Source organism: Anser brachyrhynchus (genome assembly GCF_964034855.1).
Source record: "Anser brachyrhynchus genome assembly, chromosome: 4".
Classification (NCBI taxonomy): domain Eukaryota; kingdom Metazoa; phylum Chordata; class Aves; order Anseriformes; family Anatidae; genus Anser; species Anser brachyrhynchus.
In genome coordinates, this window is record NC_137698.1 from 21017276 (window position 1) to 21037001 (window position 19726).

At 42.7% G+C, this 19726-nt stretch overlaps 1 protein-coding gene across 4 annotated transcripts in view; it reads right to left on the minus strand.

The window, feature by feature from the left end:
* Window positions 1-4877: 4877 nt before the first annotated feature.
* Window positions 4878-19726, minus strand: part of SNX25 (sorting nexin 25) — a 90512-nt gene continuing 75663 nt past the window's right edge. For all 4 annotated transcript variants that reach the window (XM_080590144.1, XM_080590142.1, XM_080590143.1 and 1 more), the window contains 8 exons: window positions 19581-19721; window positions 18871-18984; window positions 16409-16573; window positions 11527-11644; window positions 10253-10319; window positions 8360-8541; window positions 6739-6839; window positions 4878-5886 (listed from right to left, as the gene is read on the minus strand). In XM_080590144.1, the coding sequence (XP_080446270.1) occupies window positions 5812-5886; window positions 6739-6839; window positions 8360-8541; window positions 10253-10319; window positions 11527-11644; window positions 16409-16573; window positions 18871-18984; window positions 19581-19721 (963 nt within the window). In that variant the 3' untranslated portion in view covers window positions 4878-5811. The remainder of the gene's footprint in view (window positions 5887-6738; window positions 6840-8359; window positions 8542-10252; window positions 10320-11526; window positions 11645-16408; window positions 16574-18870; window positions 18985-19580; window positions 19722-19726) is intronic.

Consider the following 19726-nt stretch of genomic DNA (forward strand, 5'->3'; position numbering starts at 1 on the left):
TGAACCAAATAATGATTGTTTACTTTTCTCCATTTTTAGTATTTAAACATTACATTTTAATATTCTGAAGAGCTTGAACCCAAACTCATCTAGATTTCGCATATGTCCCATTCAAAGATTGTGATTTCACGCTAAATGCCATTTTTAAATCTCACGTTGGTTAGGGGTGTGTTCTTTTGTTCACATGCTTTTCTAACTCATCTACATCTGCTGAAGCATCTTAACAGAATCACAGAATTGTAGGGGTTGGAAGGGACCTCAAAAGATCATTGGGTCCAACCCCCCTGCCAAAGCAGGTTCCTTAGAGCAGGCTGCCCAGGTAGGCGTCCAGACGGGCCTTGAATATCTCCAGAGAAGGAGACTCCACAACCTCCCTGGGCAACCTGTTCCAGTGCTCCGCACCCTCACGGTGAAGAAGTTCTTTCTCATGTTGGTGCGGAACTTCCTGTGCTCCATCTTATGGCCATTGCCCCTTGTCCTATCCCCACAAACCACTGAGAAGAGGTTGGCCAGATCCCTCTGTCTCCCACACCTCAGGTATTTATACACATTGATGAGATCCTCTCTGTCTTCTCCAGGCTGAACAGACCCAGGTCTCTCAGCCTTTCCTCATAGGGAAGATGCTCCAGGCCCCGTATCATCTTTGTGGCCCTCCGCTGGACTCTTTCCAGGAGATCCCTGTCTTTTTTGTACCGAGGAGCCCAGAACTGGACACAGTACTCCAGGTGAGGCCTGACCAGGGCAGAGTAGAGGGGGAGGATCACCCCCCTTGACCTGCTGGCCACACTCCTTTTAATGCATGCCAGGATCCCATTGGCCTTCTTGGCCACAAGGGCACACTGCTGGCTCATGGTCAACCTGTCGTCCACCAGGACCCCCAGGTCCTTCTCCTCAGAGCTCCTCTCCAGCAGGTCGTCCCCCAGCCTGTACTGGTACATCCGGTTGTTCCTTCCCAGGTGCAGGACTCTACACTTGCTCTTATTAAACCTCATTTGGTTTCTTCCTGCCCATCTCTCCAGCCGGTCCAGGTCTCGCTGAATGGCAGCACAGCCTTCTGGTGTGCCAGCCGCTCCTCCCAGCTTTGTGCCATTGGCGTACTTGCTGAGGGCAGACACTATTCCCTCGTCAAGGTCATCGATGAAGATGTTGAACAAGACCGGACCCAGCACTGACCCCTGGGGAATGCCGCTAGTCACAGGTCTCCAGCCGGACTCTGCACCACCGATCACCACCCTCTGAGCTCGGCCAGTCAGCCAGTTCTCAACCCACCTAACTGTCCACTCCTCTATCCCACACTTTCTCAGCTTTGCTATCAGGATGTCATGGGAGACAGTATCGAAAGCCTTGCTAAAGTCAAGGTAGATGACATCCACTGCTCTCCCCCCATCTACCCAGCTGGTGATGCCATCATAGAAGGCAACGAGGTTGGTTGAGCACAACTTCCCCTTGGTGAATCCATGGTGACTACTCCTCATAACCTTCTTCTCTTCCAATTGCTTGGAGATGACATCCAGAACAAGCTGTTCCAACACCTTTCCAGGGACAGAGGTGAGACTGACTGGCCTGTAGTTTCCTGGATCCTCCTTCTTGCCCTTCTTGAAGACCGGAGTGACACTGGCTATCCTCCAATCTTCAGGCACCTCTCCTGTTCTCCACGACCTTTCAAAGATGATAGAGAGCAGTTCGGCGATCACCTCTGCCAACTCCCTTAGCACACGTGGATGCATCCCATCGGGACCCATGGATTTGTGTGCATTGAGCCCACTCAGATGCTCCTGAACCACTCCCTCGTCAACCAGGGGGGAGGCCTCCATTTCCCAGACCCTTTGTCCTTCTGCCAGGGTCGAGGAGTCCTGGGGGGAGTCCTTGAAGCAAAGACTGAAGCAAAGAAAGCATTCAGTATCTCTGCCTTCTCAGCATCTCCCGTTACCAGGACACCCCCCTCGTTCAGCAAGGGACCCGCATTATCCCTACTCTTCCTTTTACTGTTTACATACTTAAAAAAAAAAAAAAAAAACCTTCTTATTATCCTCTCTTTTGCAAGCCTCATCTCTAGGTGGGCTTTAGCCTTCCTCGTCGCATCCCTGCAACCCCTGACAACACTTCTGTACTCCTCCCAAGAGGACAGGCCCTTTTTCCACATTTCATAGACCTTCCTCTTCCTTTTGATCTTATCGATGAGCTCCTTGCTCATCCACACAGGTTTCCTGCCCCCCTTCCCTGATTTCCTACTCTTAGGGATGCACCAATCCTGAGCTTGGAAGAAGTGCTGTTTAAATGTAGCCCAGCTCCCACAAGCACTCTTGCCTTCTAGCAACCTAGCCCATGAGATACTCCCAAGCAGGTCCTGGAAGAGGTCGAAGTTGGCTCTTTGAAAGTCCAGGGTAGCAATCCTGCTACTAGCCTTACTTCTTCCACCAAGTTCCATCTTGAACTCCACCATCTAATGGTCACTGCATCCCAAGCTTCCCCCAACCCTCACATCCCTAACAAGCCCATCCCTGTTGGTAAGGACAAGGTCCAGAAGCACCCCCCGCCTCGTTGGCTCCTCCACCACCTGTGTCAGAAAATTGTCTTCAACGCATTGTAGGAACCGTTTGGACTGCGCGTGTCTGGCCAAGTTGCTTACCCAACAGATGTCTGGATAATTGAAGTCCCCCATGAGAACCAGCGCCCATGATCGTGAGGCTACTACCAGCTGCTTGTAGAAGGCCTCATCGACCTCCTCCTCCTGATCTGGTGACCTGTATTACACCCCCCACAACAGTGTCCCCCATACCAGCCCACCCCTTAATTCTCACACACAAGCTCTCCACTTGTCCTTCACCCTCCCCCAGGTGAAGCTGGGTGCACCCTAATTGCTCCCTCACATAAAGGGCAACCCCACCCCCTCGCTTCCCCAGCCTGTCTTTCCTAAAGAGGACATAGCCCTCCATGACAGCATTCCAGTCATGCAAGCTGTCCCACCACGTCTCTGTGATTGCAATGAGATCGTGGCCCTGCGACCGAACACAGATCTCAAGCTCATCCTGTTTATTTCCCATGCTCCACGCATTGGTATACAGGCACTTTAGGGAAGCAGCAGGCACAGTTACCCCTGGAGGGATTCAAGAAGAAGATTCCGGATGGGGTATTGGGATCATTACCTTCTCTGAGGAGCCCTCAGACAATCCTATGGGAAAACTCAGAGGTTTTTCCCTACTATCTTCAACAGTGACAACTTCCCCCAGCCCTTCTCTGTCACTTTTAGCTCCCCTCCCTTCCCCCATCAAACCTAGTTTAAAGCCCTGGCAATCAGCCCAGAGAGCTTCCTTCCCAACACACTTGTGCCCCACACTTGCTGAGTTGGAGTCGGTCAGCAGCCCACATACCCTCAAAGGACTGCCCAAGATCGAAATACCCAGATCCTTGGTCCAGACACCACCCCCTCAGCCAGTCATTTACCCGTCCCATTCTCCTCCTCCTTTCCGGGTCCCAGTCACCCAGCGGGAGGACAGAGGAGAACACTACCTGCACCCCCGATCCCTTCAACAACCTTCCCAGGGATGCAAAGTCCTTTTTAATATTCCTCATTTTTCTAGTTGCAGCTTCTCGGGATCCAACCTGAATGACAACAAGAGGATAGTAGTCCTCCGGTTTAATGAGCTGTGGCAGAGCCTCCCTCACGTCTCTGACACGTGCTCCAAGAAGACAGCACACCTCTCTGGATAGATTATCTGGGCGACAAATGGGAGCATCAGTGCCCCTCAGCAAGGAGTCTCCTATCACTAAGACTCTCTCTTCTTTTTTTGTGGCACTGATTGTGATGCAGTGCCCCATCCGGCCCCAATCCCTATGCTCAGTACTTCCCCCGATCTTGACACGCTTCTCAGGGTTGCGTCCCGGGTTCGGACTACTGTCCAGACCCTCAACCTCTTCCTTTCCCTGCCTGAGAGCCTCAAATCTATTACCCAGGGACACCATGGGGGTTGGTGGCACCGTGGGTGTCAGGGGCAAACGTCTCTTTCTGCTTCGAGCTGAGATGAGGGTCCAGCCCCTTTCCTCTTGTGGGCGGTCAAGCCCTCTGTCCTGCATGTGGTCTGCTGGGTCAGCTGCTACCCCGTGTAGGGACTTAGGAGGGGGCTGCTGGGCATCAGCAGGGGCAGGTTGACACCTCCTATCTGTCACCCTCAGAGACTCCCAGCAGCCCCTCAGGCTGCCGATTTCTCGCTGCAGCCCAGCGACCTGCTCGAGGAGTTCCTTGAGCAGGGCACACCTGCACCCACGACAGCCCTCTCTTCCCTCGGGACCCAGGTGGGTCCCCAGATTCCAGAGCTCCCCGCAGTCTCCAGCCTGGACTGCCACTTCCCCCACTCAGGGGATCCACCTGAGTGCCCACATGAGCCCAGAAAGGCAGGTGATCCGCACGAGGTCCTCGCTAAAAAAAAAAACAAAACAAAACAAAAAAAAACATTTAACACATTTTACCCTTAGACTTCAGAGATTCAAAGTCAGAAACCAGTCTATATGACAAAAAGATTTACTGTTCAAACCATGCCAAGTTCGAATACCAGCAAATTCTACTTTTTCTTACTGATTGTCTTCAACGCACTGTAGGACACATTTTCTTACTGATGCTTTTTTTTTTTCTTCCTTCCTGCAGTTCTCTATGTCCTCTGTACTAGGCCTGTCTTCCTCTATCCTTTGTAGGACTGTGCTGTCACTTGAAATCTGTACTGTTCTGTTAAAAGAGAAGGCTAGGTATTACTAAAAACACTGATTTCACTACAGCATATAGATTTTCTGTTCCTTGAGCTACAGCCAGTCCTAACTGCAAGTACTTTACCTAAAAGCACAACTGTGCTGAATTTGAAAGAAAGTAATGAATGTCACCTACGGATTTTTGATGTTGTTTAATTATTTAGATGTGCATTAAGACCATATTTACATATCTTTACATAAATTAAAAAAACACTGAAGACATTACTTTTTCCCTCCTTTGTATAAAATAAGAGAAAGATTTGAAAGTCATTTGAAATTGGGGCATTTGAATAAAACAGCCCTGAGTAATATCAGGGAAGCTATTCAAATAGTTTAATTAAATGTCTACTTATTCATAGAAGCAGTTCATAAGCACTAATCTCTGAACTCACATTTAACACAGATGTTCTGGTAGGACGTGCCAGTTTACAATACATACTTTGGACACAGACTTCAAAGTAACATAAATATTCCTTGTGAAACCAGTGCTGTCAAACTCATTCGTTAGTTGTTAGTACAGCCTAATTATCAAGTACTGAAATCCAGTTTTGTTATTTATTGCTTACAAATGCTTCAAACTACAGGAAATCTTTGGTAAAAACAAAATTGATAAAATTTTCACAATAGCTTTACATGTAATATTGCACAACAAGGCTTTTTCAATACACAAGAAAAAAGGAATGCTCAAATCCTCAGTGAGGAGATTAGAACTGTACAACATTCATTAGTTTACCACTATAAGCAAAACTTCTTTTCATAAATGTTTAAAATATTTTCTGGTTTCTTTGAGCTTATATGAACATTTATTTTCCAATCCATATTTGAAACAGAAGAGTAGTCAAATAGAACAATTTAAATAAAAATTGGCTACTATACAGCATTGTTTTGTCTACCCTACAACAGCATCAGATCTTTTCAAGTCTGTTTACTTCACAAAAAAACTCAAGAGGAAAAGAAAAACCCTAAAAATAATCATAGTCCTCAGCCCTCTATGGAAAAGAGGAAAATAAGTTTCATGTCTATTATTGGACATAGACATTTCTCTAGTGGTCCACGTGTGCAGATCCAAACCTAAGTGGCATTAAGCTGCTCTAAATGAGCTCGTAGCTCAGGACACAGTTCTGTTAGCAGCAGTTCCATCAAAACCTGAAAAACAGAGAAGACCTAAGATGAATAGATGCCAAGTTATCATTTCTTTCAACCTTCCTGACATATTCAGAACTTCACAGATAAAAGCAGCATGTAGGGATGTAGGGTCATCCTGCCTATCTTTCATGCAGCTACTTTTCATTCATCCTAAAATTAGCACGCACCCTACAGGAAAGGGGAAATGTCTTAAGGCTGAGAGAAAGCAAATGACACAGGCAGCAGCTTTCAGATGGGGATTTCACACCCTGCATAAACTGCTGCTTCTCTGTCAAAGCCACATGAGCCAGCACCAGGAGGCCAGGGCTGCATCTGCTCCTGTGCTGAGGCTGTGCTACGGGACCGGCTGGCTGCTGAAGGAAACGAGCCACAGAGACTGACTGGGAGCGAGTCTTTGTGCCTGGATCCAGCCACGTATCCAGACCAGCCCCAACCAGCAGCACAGGAGTGGGACTCTGAGAGAGCCATCACGTCTGTACGCCACTCCAGGAGCTCTCCTTCCCTAGGACTCTCCAAAGTATGTAGCAAGTGTCTCATTTTTCTCAGCTATACAAAGAAGTTAGCATACATTACGATATAAAGTCAGGCCAAGTTGGACGTGGTGGACAACCTATTGTAGCCAAAAGCAATACTGTATTTTAAACAGCTTTTCGTTAATCAAGATTACTCGAATGATGAAATTAGTATATTTTTTATGACTTATTTTAGTAACAACAAGGCTACTTTCACACCAAACAATAGTCTGATAGAAATCTCTTCAAGAACACACACGGCAGGCATTAATACTGAGTAAGCAGAGCTCATCAATTAATAGTATTAGAAACTTAACAGGCTATTTTTCTGGTTACTCACGTATAGTAGATGCTTGTTAGCCTTTCTTTCTTGCAGTGCATTGAACACTTTCACTACACCGTGACGGGCGTTTTGTTGTCCGACAAGACTCTGCAGAGTATCTGCAACGAATGTTACTTCAGCTTAGTTTCGCTCATGCCAGGCACAGCATCCAACCAACATTACTGTCCACAAATACATAAGGATAGGAAACAAAAACGCTGCACCTCATGTAAGATGGTTAGAAGATGCATGACCCCATTCACCAACCTTTTAAAAACACATGTAACATAAGTAACTTAGGTCACCGATTGAAAAGATACACTTGAAATCTCAAGATTCCCAAGTTAAATAATAGCTCATGCATCTCAGTGACAACGTCTGAAGTGTTTTAACATGATTATGTAGTGTGCCTTCTAGGCAGTTCACCTCACACAGTCAAGTCTAATCTCACACACTGTTAATCCATTCCCTTAAATACAACTTCAGCCACAAACAAGAACAGTTAAAACAGATTTAGCACTTTAATTGCCTCTCAGTCTTCACAGGAATATTTCTTGCAAGCAAGCAGATAAGAGAACTTTAAGTGAATTATTTACATTTTGGATTAAATTACAGTAGGGAATAAACAGTGATTTGGTGCTTCATCATGAATTTCAGGAGCATTCAACTATGTCCTGAAACATCTCTGCTAAAAACAAACAAAAAGCCTAAGGAAGGCTATTCTAGGCAAGTATCATAACAGAGCAGATGGAGGATCGTTTACACACCAGATGACCAATATTTTGCGTGCATGCTTGCTGCAATTTTCACAGTTGAAGTTGATTAAACAAATACAAGGGTATATGAGCTACCTCAGTGAAGCTATAAAATAGCTCATTAAAATACATGTTATTCAGGTGGAGAGAAGATAAAAAGCATTCAAGCAATGTTTAAGTGCATTTCCAAGGGCTAAATGGAATAGAATATCCTTTCCTCACAGTTAGGTGCCTTTTGGTTTACACGCTCTCTGAAGAGGCAGAATGATCCAAATGACTCCCTGTCCTGTGAATGGGAAGGGATGGTGCCCTAGAAACGTGCATGCTGAGGAGGAAGCTGCTTCACTTCGTGTGGGGGAAAGGGCAGGCACAGGCAAGTACTGGAAATCCCACTCCATCTGGGGTGCTTCTGCCCAGGCCACAGGTCCCTCTAAGATTTGGTGCCCTGAAACCTCTCCTCAGAAATGCGCAGCAACACAACAATGTCAGTGTGGGTAGACCTCCTTCTTCCATTTTAAAACATTAGAGCAAGAGGTAATCGTGGTGGTGCCGCTCTCCCTGTAGGTCAAGTAGTTCCAGGCAGCAGAACCACCTACTGCTTGCTGACGGAGAGGCAGCAGAGAGAGCCTTAACTTGGGTTCTTTGAGTATTGCATACAGAGGACAGTGACACACGATCTTACATCCACCAGTGTTACCCAAGCCCACACCTTTTATGAGACAGAGACTGGAGAGGCAATGGGTAAGGCCAAAATTATGTTTATGCAAATAACTACAGTTTACAATGCTACAGGAAAAATCCAAAATGTAGCAGAACAGTATGTCGTTAACCAGTTTCCTCACTGGTATTAAATCTGTGATGAAGTGGAATGAAAGTGTTCTCACCTGGAATGTTTTCAAGTAGTTTTTGCTGTGCTCTCTGTTTTGTTTCTTGCCTTTGTTCATCGCTCTTGGCTCTTTGTGGTGGTGCTAGCTTTCCATTTGGCCAAAATGCATCTCGAAACACACCAATATAATAAACAAGCATTGGTTCACTGAACATCCAGTGTACAGTGTCTCGGATTTGCCTATAAAAAAGTGTGGAAGGAAGCACATCAGAACCGGTCTCACATTTTATCCAGATTTATGATTTTTTTTTTCCTACTAGAAGCAGTGGAAGCAATGCTTATCTTCATTATCCCAGTTTACCAGAGGTGCTTTCACCAGCATCATGGCAAGTCGTAATCAGCTCCTGGTGCTCTAGGATCTAGATCTCTCCAGATAGCTGACTGAGATGCAAAGAAGTCTACATTTTAAAGTAGTCTGCAAATACATATGCGCATACAAGGATGCACAAGCATTTCAAGGATGGGCAGTGCAAAGGCTTCACTAGGGAAAAACAAAAACCTAACTGATGAACTCCAAACTAAATGTGTGCACAGAAGTTCCTGGTGGGATAAAAGCACATAAAGTTTTGATAAATGTGCTCTAACTTCATAAGCACATTAGAAGTGGGATTACAAATGGAGGTAGCAGCCTTCTCCAGTGGCTGCATGAAGACAACTGCAGTCCTTGATGCAAGGAGCCTGAGGTACAGAGCGAGCTCCAGGCAGTACTGTTTAGCTGTGCCACAGTACAGCTGAAAGCCTTAATAAAGGTAACAGTTTAACCAACATGTAAAAGCTACACAGCAACTCACCTACTCGGATTCTGTCCTCTCTCAGGTGTCTTGCATGCTAGTTATTTGCAGTTTGTGAACAAATGAACTGATCAATTTAAAGCTCAGAAAATGTGTACTGTCAGAGACCACCACTGAGAGTCAAGTGCATGATTCTACATCACCTCTTGTCCAATTTACCACTGTATAACATACATGAAAGGTTTCATAAGCAATACTAGCATGTACAAAATTAGCCACTGAATGGATGAAGGAACAGCCTGTTCTGCTGTTATCTTCTGGGCTGTGACACCTACCTGAGTAACAGTCCCAATGCTACACCAAAGCGAAACAGTGCATTTCATCAGATTCTCAGTGGTCCTTCGCCTGTTTGTGATTTCTGTGCTACGGAAATCACAGGTTCACAGACTTTCATAAGAAAGTCATCATCATCATGAATCAAAATGTCAGTACTGATCAAAGGATCGTGGGAAGTGTGTTGTATGAATCACCAGCTCTACTGAATCAAGTTTTACCACAGGCCTTTGCAACTGACAAAGAAAGTAATATCCAAAATTTTTCTGACCAATGAAAGAGTTTTCCACATAAAAGGTATGTACAGACACACACTTACTTCATAGCCTCATCCAGACCTCACTTGGCAGATACATCTTCATGCAATACATGAAAATACATTTATGAAAGCATAGCAGTGATGAGTTAAGCTCCACATTACAAATTAATGGTTCTCATCATGTAAACATTATTTCAGTCACTTTAGAGAAATCTGCAATTGATTGGAAAAAAAATATCTAATACAGAAACCTAGTTTCAGTTCTGACAAAAACTTCATGGGACTGTAAAATAAAGCATGAACTAATGAAAGCTATTCAGAGGCAGGTCACAGGACTTGCCTCTGCAAAAGCAAAACCCTGCTTAGGGGAAAACATACTGGGTAAATAAGCAAAATGATAATCTGCATGTCTGTGTCTTCTCTAATCAACTTATTTATAAATTGAGCTGTGGAACACAAATGCAGATTATCATATACAGTGTCCAGATTATTATTACTTCAAACAATTCTGCTCAGCCTTCATTCGTAGAACAATGTTGCAGGTTTGGTTAAAGTAACAGCCACTTACTTGTTGATAGTTCTTCCAAAAGTGACTTGTACTAGTGCAATTAATGTTTTTCTGACCCACTTAAACACTAGAACAATGAAAAAAAGACAGAAAATGAAGATCATGAAGTTAGTAACATTATGGAACCTATGATTACATCACAAAAAATCTCTACGGTACATGTATCTGTTATCATCCTTCCTAAAATTTAAGTAATTGTACATGGATCTTTCTTTTTTCATGACTGTTTTCCCTGTATTATTTGCAATAGGGTTTTTTGTTTTGTTTTGTTTTTCAGATTACATAAACATATCTGCATTATGCATTTGCAGTTTACTCTGTAAGCTGTGCTGTTAAATATTTTAAATTTATTGAACAATATAACTACCCAAACCCTTTCTGTACTACAAGAAAACCCCTGAAAATTCATACCCTTTTTGTACCTACTATTACAATGTTGCATACACAGCAGCAGCATTGAAATTCTGAAAACATTTTCACTCAAATAGTACAAGCAATTAGCTTTCCATTACCAATAAAAGAAACAAATGTGAGTGCTTCCTTATAATTAGTGGTTAATCCTTCTTTCATGCTGTTTCACCATCATCAGAAGAAAAGCCTAAATTTAGAATATACATCTGTCACTTTTGGAAGGGGCTGCATTTTGTAATAGTTAGCCTGTACATAATTTTATAGAGTGTCAAGTGTGCCTACATATTCAGTAGAATGAAAAATACATTGGTTGGTTGGTTTGTTTTGTTTGTTTGTTTTTTTCTTGTATTACCATCAGTTACATAAAGAAGGAAAAAAATCTGGTAACAAAAGGTGCCACATTTACAGCACCTTTTCCATTATACAAACTGTAGAATTAAAATGCATCCATAATACACTAAAACAGACATTAAAACTGTTGCTTTGTCAGTGACACGTTGTGACAAAGCCATCTTTCCTTCCTTGTAATTCATGCATTCTAATATGCAACCAATTTACAGAAAACATGTTTTTGTACTTCCCTGTGTTTTTTGTTCCAAAATAATTTTCTTAGATGAAAAACTTAAGATTATTGAATGCATATTCTCTTCCTTACCAGTTGCATTTTTAGTTCCATGTCATATTGAAATTAAACTTTAGAATAAAAGCTCCAAAGTTAGGAACTACGGCAAAACAGCTCCTTTCCAAATTAAATTGCTATATAGATTACACTCCTGAAATAGCAGAAAAACCATGAACTACAAAGTGAGCCAGATTTCCTGGCCAACAGATTCCACTAACAAACAAGCAGGTTTGCAGCTTACTTCCTCGCAGCTCGAAGATCTCCCCGATCAGCATGAAACACGGCTCAGCAAGAGAGTCCTTTTTCCCATCCACCTCTTCTCCATAGTCTGACAGGTCACTGTCCTCTTCCATTTCTTCCTAGGAACAGAGAGACAGCATGGGATGAACCACAGCATGGGATGAACCCTTCTTCCAGCGTGGATTTATGTACTGCCGTGCCACCAGGAAGAAGCACAGCCAGCCCTCTTGGGGAAGGGCTTACGAGCCATCGACTCTGCTACTGGCAGGACCTGGCAAAGAGGAACCTCTTTAAGGAGTTTTAAAGGGGATTGTGCCTCCCACCAGACAAGAGCATTGAGAACACTGTGCTGTTGGAGTTACCACCACTGGCAGATCTTCTGCCTGCAGCCTTGTTCCAGTAAGCACCTCAAGGCTGGGTGGATCTGCCCAGATTTGCAGAGCCTGCTGCCTGTCTGCCCTGCCAACGCTGGGTAAGGGAAAGGAGGGAGAGTGGGAGCCCCGTGCTGCCAGGCAGCATGAGAGCTGCGAAGAGGAGATGGCACTCAGGCTGTCCTTGCAGTAGGATCCAACAGGATCCAACCCCAGCAGCGGAAGAGGAACTGGCTGCTCCAAAGAGGAGTACCTTTAACAAGCACCAGTCCCAGGCAGAAAAATAATATGGTGATGCTTAGTGACCTGAGCTTGAGGAACACAAAGGTACCTGTCTTTGGACTCTGACAGCCTGGGAGCTGTGCCCTCAGGAAGAAAGCAGATTATCTATCACTCCGTGTGTAAACTGATGATATTGCCAAGAACGACTTGCACCAGATGACAACTGAATAGTCTTTGGAGCTGGGCATGCAGGTGATGCTCATACTAGTTCACACAGGGAAGGGTCAGCTTTCAGCAACAAGCACTCCCGAGGTGCATGTCTGACTGCACAGATGCAGACCTCAGGAAGCTGTGCATCTCCAGCAGGAGGGAGACATTTCATAAACGCAGCTGGATCAGCAATTTCCCAGTCTTTGGTTCAGGAATGGTCGCAATGGCATGCAGGCTAATTTCTTCAGCTCTGCTTTTCATTTGCCCTCCTTCCTTTGCCCTTCTTTCTTCCTTGATATGTCATCATCTAACATTACTTATTTTTCCCTCTCCTCTTCTGGTCCAGAAAACCTCCTTTGTGGATTTATTCTTCTAGCATTATTTTTTCTTTCTTTGCCCTACACTGAAAGTCTTTCAATCACCCCTTGCCTGTTATCTGAACCCTGCTATATAGAGACTAGCCTACAGTGCCTCAGCTGTACATCAGTTTGTCTTTCTTCTTCCTCACATCCTTCAAATCCCATCTAAAGCCCAGCATTAACTCTGGGTACACTTCCAGTCCCAGAATTTTCTCCAGGCATGGTATTGCATTGTACCATATGGATAAAATAACTCTCTGGTGTTGTATATTTCAACATTTTTCACATCCTGTACCCTTCACTGCCCATGTCACATTTGTCATTCTCTATTCTATGCTATTTCTCTTCTCAAAACCAGAAAAAATGAAAGAAAAAAAACCCTACCACACTGAAGTGCACCATAAAATTCCCCATAGACCCCGCTTTTACTGACTTCCATAGCTTGAGGAGTACCCAGCTTTTAAAGTGTTCTGTAGGCTAAGCTGTGATTTAGGGCAAGGAACAAAAAACCACATCGTACTGACAAGAAACACCACATGAGGAAGCCACAAATCAGTGCCTGTCCTGCCACACAAACACACAGATTTACTGACAATGAACAGAGTTTTCTCCAGGGACAGAGACTAGAACAAACTCCAGCCCTGCTCACCATCTTCCTCTGGCCAACAGACTTCTTGGCCCTTCATTATTTTATATATTCAAGAAATTATGTTTTATTTAATTTTCCATAATAGACATCATTCCATATTTTCATTAACCCTTTGGGCAACAGAACAGAAAACAAGCTTACTGAATTTGCAGGTGAGCTCACCGGGTGCAATTTGGTAAGTACAGATGCAAAGCAGCAATAATGCAGGAAATGAAATAATTGGAATGGGTAATAGTACAGAAAAGAAAAACAAACCCGAGGGCATGTGAAAAAGGCAGGCATGCCACCATGATCTGTAAGCAGGAATACTGTCCATACGACAGGCAGACATGTATGTGTGTTTGTGTGTATATATATATATATATATATGTATACATACACACACACACACATATATATATATATAAATGAGTTCAATACATAGGAATAGGAAAACCTAGTGGGAACAACAGCTGGTGACTAATTTTGAAACATTTCCAAGAAAAACTAGTATTATTGGATAAGTGCAGAGGAAAACCTTAAGAACTACATAAAACATAACAATAACTAGTAGAAACAGGCTGCTCAATCTAAGAAACAAAAGAATGGAAGACCAAAGGAAAGTAGTGACTCCTGATAAATGAGGTGATCCTAACCCAAACAAAAAGGCTTAATGTAAAGAAAGGGAATAGACAGCTCTGTGTTTGCTGCAGACAGGACAAGAGCTAGCAGACTAAGGGAGATTTAGGTTAGTTAGAAAGAACAATTTTATAACCATGAAGAGAGCTGAGAACTGAGACACACTGCCTTGCTCAGCCGCAGAACATCAGTCACTGGAGGTTTCAAAACATTACAGACATGCCAAGAATTTTGCTGGTACAGCTGAGCCTATTTGGAGCAGAAGGATGAATCTGATGACCTCTCTTAGGTTCCTGCTCTATTTTACTGCCCTTCAGTAAATCCCTTCTCATTTAGAAAATGCAATGAGAAGTGTGAATTCTTACACCACAGTGAATTTTCTATTCATTAACGCTTCATAAACCTGAAAACCCTCTTCTAGATAGCATAGGCTGTATTTTTCCTCTAATTCGTTTTTGGTCTTGAAAGTTAAGAAACACATTCTGAAGTTAACCCCATCCAAGGGGTTGTTTATATGCGATTTAAAATTGCTGCAATATATAATCCTGAAAACAGCACTCGAGGTAATACTGTTGCTCTAACACATTTGAAGAAAGTAAGACAAGATGTAAGAGACAAAGAAAGCTTTAAGAAAGCATGCTCTTCAATAGAGTCCAATATGGAATAAAACAGGAATTCTTTGTTACAGAGAAAACCCAACTGTAACAACTCTGTAATGCGTGATTTAACAAGTAACTGCGTTAATGATTTCAGACCAAACGATTTATAACCCTACTTTAAATGCTGTAGTAAATAACCCAAATTGCGATCACTGAGCAAGACCGAGCTGATCTAAAAACCCCCAACTGAAAGACCAGCGTGTCTGAGAAAAATTGGAGCTCGCCCCAGACTTGCTCACAATTCCCCTACCTCCATTTAATTTTATCACTATGTTTAAACTAGGACAAGCCTTTGTACCGCACAGACTCGGAGGGTCTAACAGTTTCCTATACTCCTCTATCTGTATTCTCTTCTCTCATGTTTATGTTTAGGAAGGAGGGGAGAGGAGAGCGAAGATGGATGGATGTGAAACGGGATGGACTTCATGTGCATTTGCGTAGTACCAGCATAATACAGGCTAGCAATATTAAGCTGCTAATCCTACAAGTAAGAAGAAACGCTATTAAATTAAAACCGATTAGAAGGTATGTTCTGATTCCTGCTTCCACATTCTCAGGGCCTTTTTTATTCCATTTCCTTCATTTTTCAGTTTCATTTCTGCTTCTTCGTTTCTTTCTTCTCCCTGTCTCCCTCCCTCATTACAAGTCTCCCATATTTCCTATCTCCTCCTACGCACTCAAGTAATGCAATACACATGTGGTCTGGCTTTTTGCTTGCGGATGTTTTTCCATGAAACAGAGAAACACTAATAGCTTCATGTTTCTTTGCTTGATGCTACTTCTACCTAACAGTTATTTTAGCGAACACACTCTTCCCTCTTTAGAACTGAAGTACTTCTGCCAAAAAGTAGAATGAGTGTCTCATACTCTTTATTTATTACTCTGAAATAGCATGCATACATTCACTATCTAGGTGGAAATACAGCTCAATTTTGAAAAAAATGAGAATATATAGGATATTCTTACTCCTAAGAGATGCAAGGCCAACTTTTTGTCTATTAACAGCCTAGACCTGCACAAGTTTCCCAAACTCCATTTATCCTGAAGAAGGCCCAGCCACTACAGACAGCTACACCATTTAACAAAAGAATTATTTCATATAACAAATAACTGGTAATGGAAACAGCTCCCTGAAGGTCATGTATCTGCAACATGAACCACACATGACAGAGCACCATGGATTTTTAGTCGATGAGCTATTTTAGTCACTAATCTATTCTTTCCTGAATCTTGAAAGACAAGGGGGTTTTGTTTGTTTGTTTCTATGACTTAGTATCAAATGCATCAACCTGTTTGGCCCCACGGGCTACCACCTGTCTATGCAAGCCTATACCACTTGCAGACATTCTTTGTCAAAAGCAGCTTTTCTTCAGAAGTTATCCAGAAATTATTAAAGACACACAGCTGCTCCCTGCCAAGAGAAGCTTCCTAAGAGATGATCATTTTTACATGTCTAAAACTCTCAACAATATGCATGCCCAGAGCATAAAAAGTGGGAAATTCTGCTATAACAAATAAGCAATCCCACATGGACTGCATTTCATTAATTTGTGATAGGTTACACACTTGCCTATATATATTTATCAAAGGGCAGGAAACATTTCATTAAAAAATACCTTCTGAAGTCATAAACAGCTCTCATTTCTGACTCTTTGTTCACTTACAGTAAATTAAAAATGACCTTTCAAAATGCCTTCCAATATTACCTGCCATTCAGATGTATTATAATAATGCCTCTTCTTGCTTACTTTGGCTAAGTAATTAAATCTGGGAAGATTACTTTTCTACTACTTACCTCCTGATGAGAAAACAGATCACCAGGAAGGCGTTCAAGAAATGATGAGAGTGAAAAAGATGACTTCTTTCCTTGCACATCGATAACTTTGAGGTGTTCTGGAGAAGGGCTCAAGAAGGCATAAAGTGCTTCACTTTGACAGAGTCTTTCATCAGAGAGCAATTTCTATTAAAGAAAAACAATGACAGAAACAACACATCAATTAAATATTTCTTGTTAAGGAACAAAATGTGTCAGGCCAGCCAATAAAACCAATTAAGATGTGGCTCAGAAGTAGAACAAGAAAAAAAAAGTTCATGCCTCACAGACACTTCACAGTGTGATAACTGTATTTTAAGAAGTCAGTCAGGTTTTTAATCTTACAACTTCATTTTTTTAAACACAAAGCTTCAATTTGTAAGACATTTGTTGTGAAGTATTGTACTTCAAAGTGACAGTTACAGGATTTGTTATTTACTATTTCTTAGCTAATCAAAGATCAAATTAACTTAGCACTTGAGGACTGGTTACTATCAGCCAAACTCATCTCAACTTCATGCATGTTAGACAACTTTGGCATATATAGCATCAACCCTTACATCTGAGCCATCTGCTCTGTGCTCTCTTTTTAGTCAACAGAGAGATAACATTGACTCCTGAGGTACGATTCAACTCTCCTGTTCAGACATCTGGCACACCCTAGGAGCACCCATCTGTCTGCACACAGGGACAGAAGGTTTGAGAAATTCCACCCTCCACGTCTTATGCCACGAATTCCATTCCTCAACCGTCTCACAAAAGTTCTTTTAAGGTTACGTGTCCCTGCAAAGAACGATCGTGCACGCACGGGCTGCCTCAAGCTCTCACACTAGACCAGTAATTTCAGTGGGGTTACTGCTAACCTCTATTTGCCCACAGGACAGGAGAAGCCACTCTTTAAGAATGTTTCTGGTGACAATGCACGGATCAGAAAATAAAAACAGTTCCCCTTCTGGTAGCCACCAGGCTCCTGCATGCAAGAAATGGGAAGAAGGAGCACCGGTCAAGTGAGGAGAAGCTCACAGTGTTCCTGTGCAGTTTTCTGCTGCTGGTACTAGCATTTCTATTCGTAACATGGGCAACCACTGTACAGCCATCAGGGAGCAAGGAATATAATGGCACCATCAAAAGCATGAAGCAAGACACAAGAGAGAAAGACATAAAGCTTGCCCCCTGCATTTTACGTATTTCCTAAAAGATCACAAGTGCACTTAAGAAAAAGCCATTAGATTCACAATTACTTAATTTTAACACAATTTTTTTTACAAAGTTGGAAATCCTATCAGTATAGGAACAACCAGAGCTCATACTGAAATCTACAGGCACTCAGTTCCAGTTTAGCCCCATTCTCATTGTGAAAGAATCCAGATGGCCAATTACGTTACCCTGAAGGGAAGCATTCCTGGCTTCTTTACAGCAATGTTTGGTAATACCATAGTCCCTGGCAAATAGAAATGTAACTCAAGTCTAAAACGATGCCTTTCATATTGGTATCATCCAACTACTTTTTTCTTAATTGCAGCTTTTTTTAGTCTGCAGGCTCCATGTCTCCACTGAACACATGAATTACATGTGCATTGTGAATTCAAGTAGTCCATTTTAAAAAGCAGCCATACAGAATACCGGTTACCCTAAAATAAAAAGCAAACACTCTAAGTGTAATTTGTAGGTGTTACCTGAGTCTAAAGACAAATTGCTCCCAATAAGCAAAATCACACTCAGTCCTAAGAATATCTTTTGATTTTAAACTAAATAATGAAGCTGTCCACCTGAGGCTCTAGGTGACCTAAAAACAGTAATCATACAATGCATTCAGTTCAATTAAAGCATGTCTCAGCATTATTAGCCTAGTTCACAGACACCAAAGCCAAGCAGAAAGACGAGCCACTTCTCCTTTCACCCTGCTGGAGGCACAAAACCTCTTCTCTGCTTAAAGCCTCTCAAGCTGACTGACCATGCAGCGAACCCAGACTGTGTGGGACTAAGCAAGAAAACGCTCTGCTGTCATTGACCTTTCACAAAGACCTCTTTAGAGCCACTGCAGGCTGTAGCTGAGAATGGGACAGGACATGCTGTCTCTCAAATGAACCACCTGAAGTCTTAACTAGAAAGAATAGAGAGGTGAGGATGGGTTTAAAAAACAGAAACAAACAATCAATCAACAACAACAAAAAATTGCCCACCAAGACCCCCCAGAGAGAGAAAGGGCAGAGTGGCTACTCAAACACTGACTTGCAGGGAACATAAGAGAGGGATCAATCATTCACAAAAGGGAGGGTAAATAAAGACACAACAGAGCACTAGGATTCTCCAAACAGTGGCTGTAGAAGTGAGGTGTAAGGAATATAACTGTGGTCATCAAATCCTTTTGGCATAAAAGAGGTGAACCTACAGCTATGTCTTAACTTCTGGTACCCTCATTACTCCACAGTCTGTCTTCTTACCTGCAGAAAGTTATTAAGCTGGTTCTTGGACTTCTCCATGAATTTCTGGTCTACGGACTTGAAGGGCAGCTTGCTGAGGGAAGGCAACTGAACTTTCTTTAATGATGGAAAGCACTGTAGGAGAAAGGGCAGCTCACTTAATGCACATGTGCAGAAAAACAAAACAGTGGTTCTGGTTCAAAACGGAAATCAGACTTTGTATTCTCATCTGCCATCCACACCCTGCTCAGTATGCTGAAAAACACCTTCCCTTACCCACTATGGGCTTACAACTGAACCCTTTCCCCTACTCACAACACCATTATCTACCTTTTATCAGACAGGAAGGTTACAGCAGATTAAAGAGTAAATATTCTCTGTCCCAAAAAGCTGTCATTTTTAATACCTCCCTGGAAGACAGAGACAAAATCTGTTTTTTAAAGCAGGCTTTTGCATGATAGTGCAGTACATGTATTATCTGGATATCGGGTCAGTTCAGTAAAACATTCATTATTTAAGAAAAAAAAGTAAATACATTTTATGAACATCTGGCAGAGGCCAGGAATATGTGAATAGAAAATGAACTTGAAAAGGGTAAAAGTCAAAAGACTGGGCTAAACAACTTGTAATATTTTTAATGTGGTTTCCAGTGTTCTTTTTTCCTCCCCCTCCATCCACCATACTAACAATTTTTAACAATTTGCATCTTCTCCCTCCGCTGGGATTCGTACCTCGCTGAGCTTCCGGTGCAGGTTCTGAAACTCACTGAGCTTCCTGGGAACAGTCCAGTTCTTAGTTTCAGCTCCACCAACTTCTTGTAAACTCACCATGACAGAGTAACAGGGCACTTGTTCTCCATTCTCTTCTAAGACCTTGG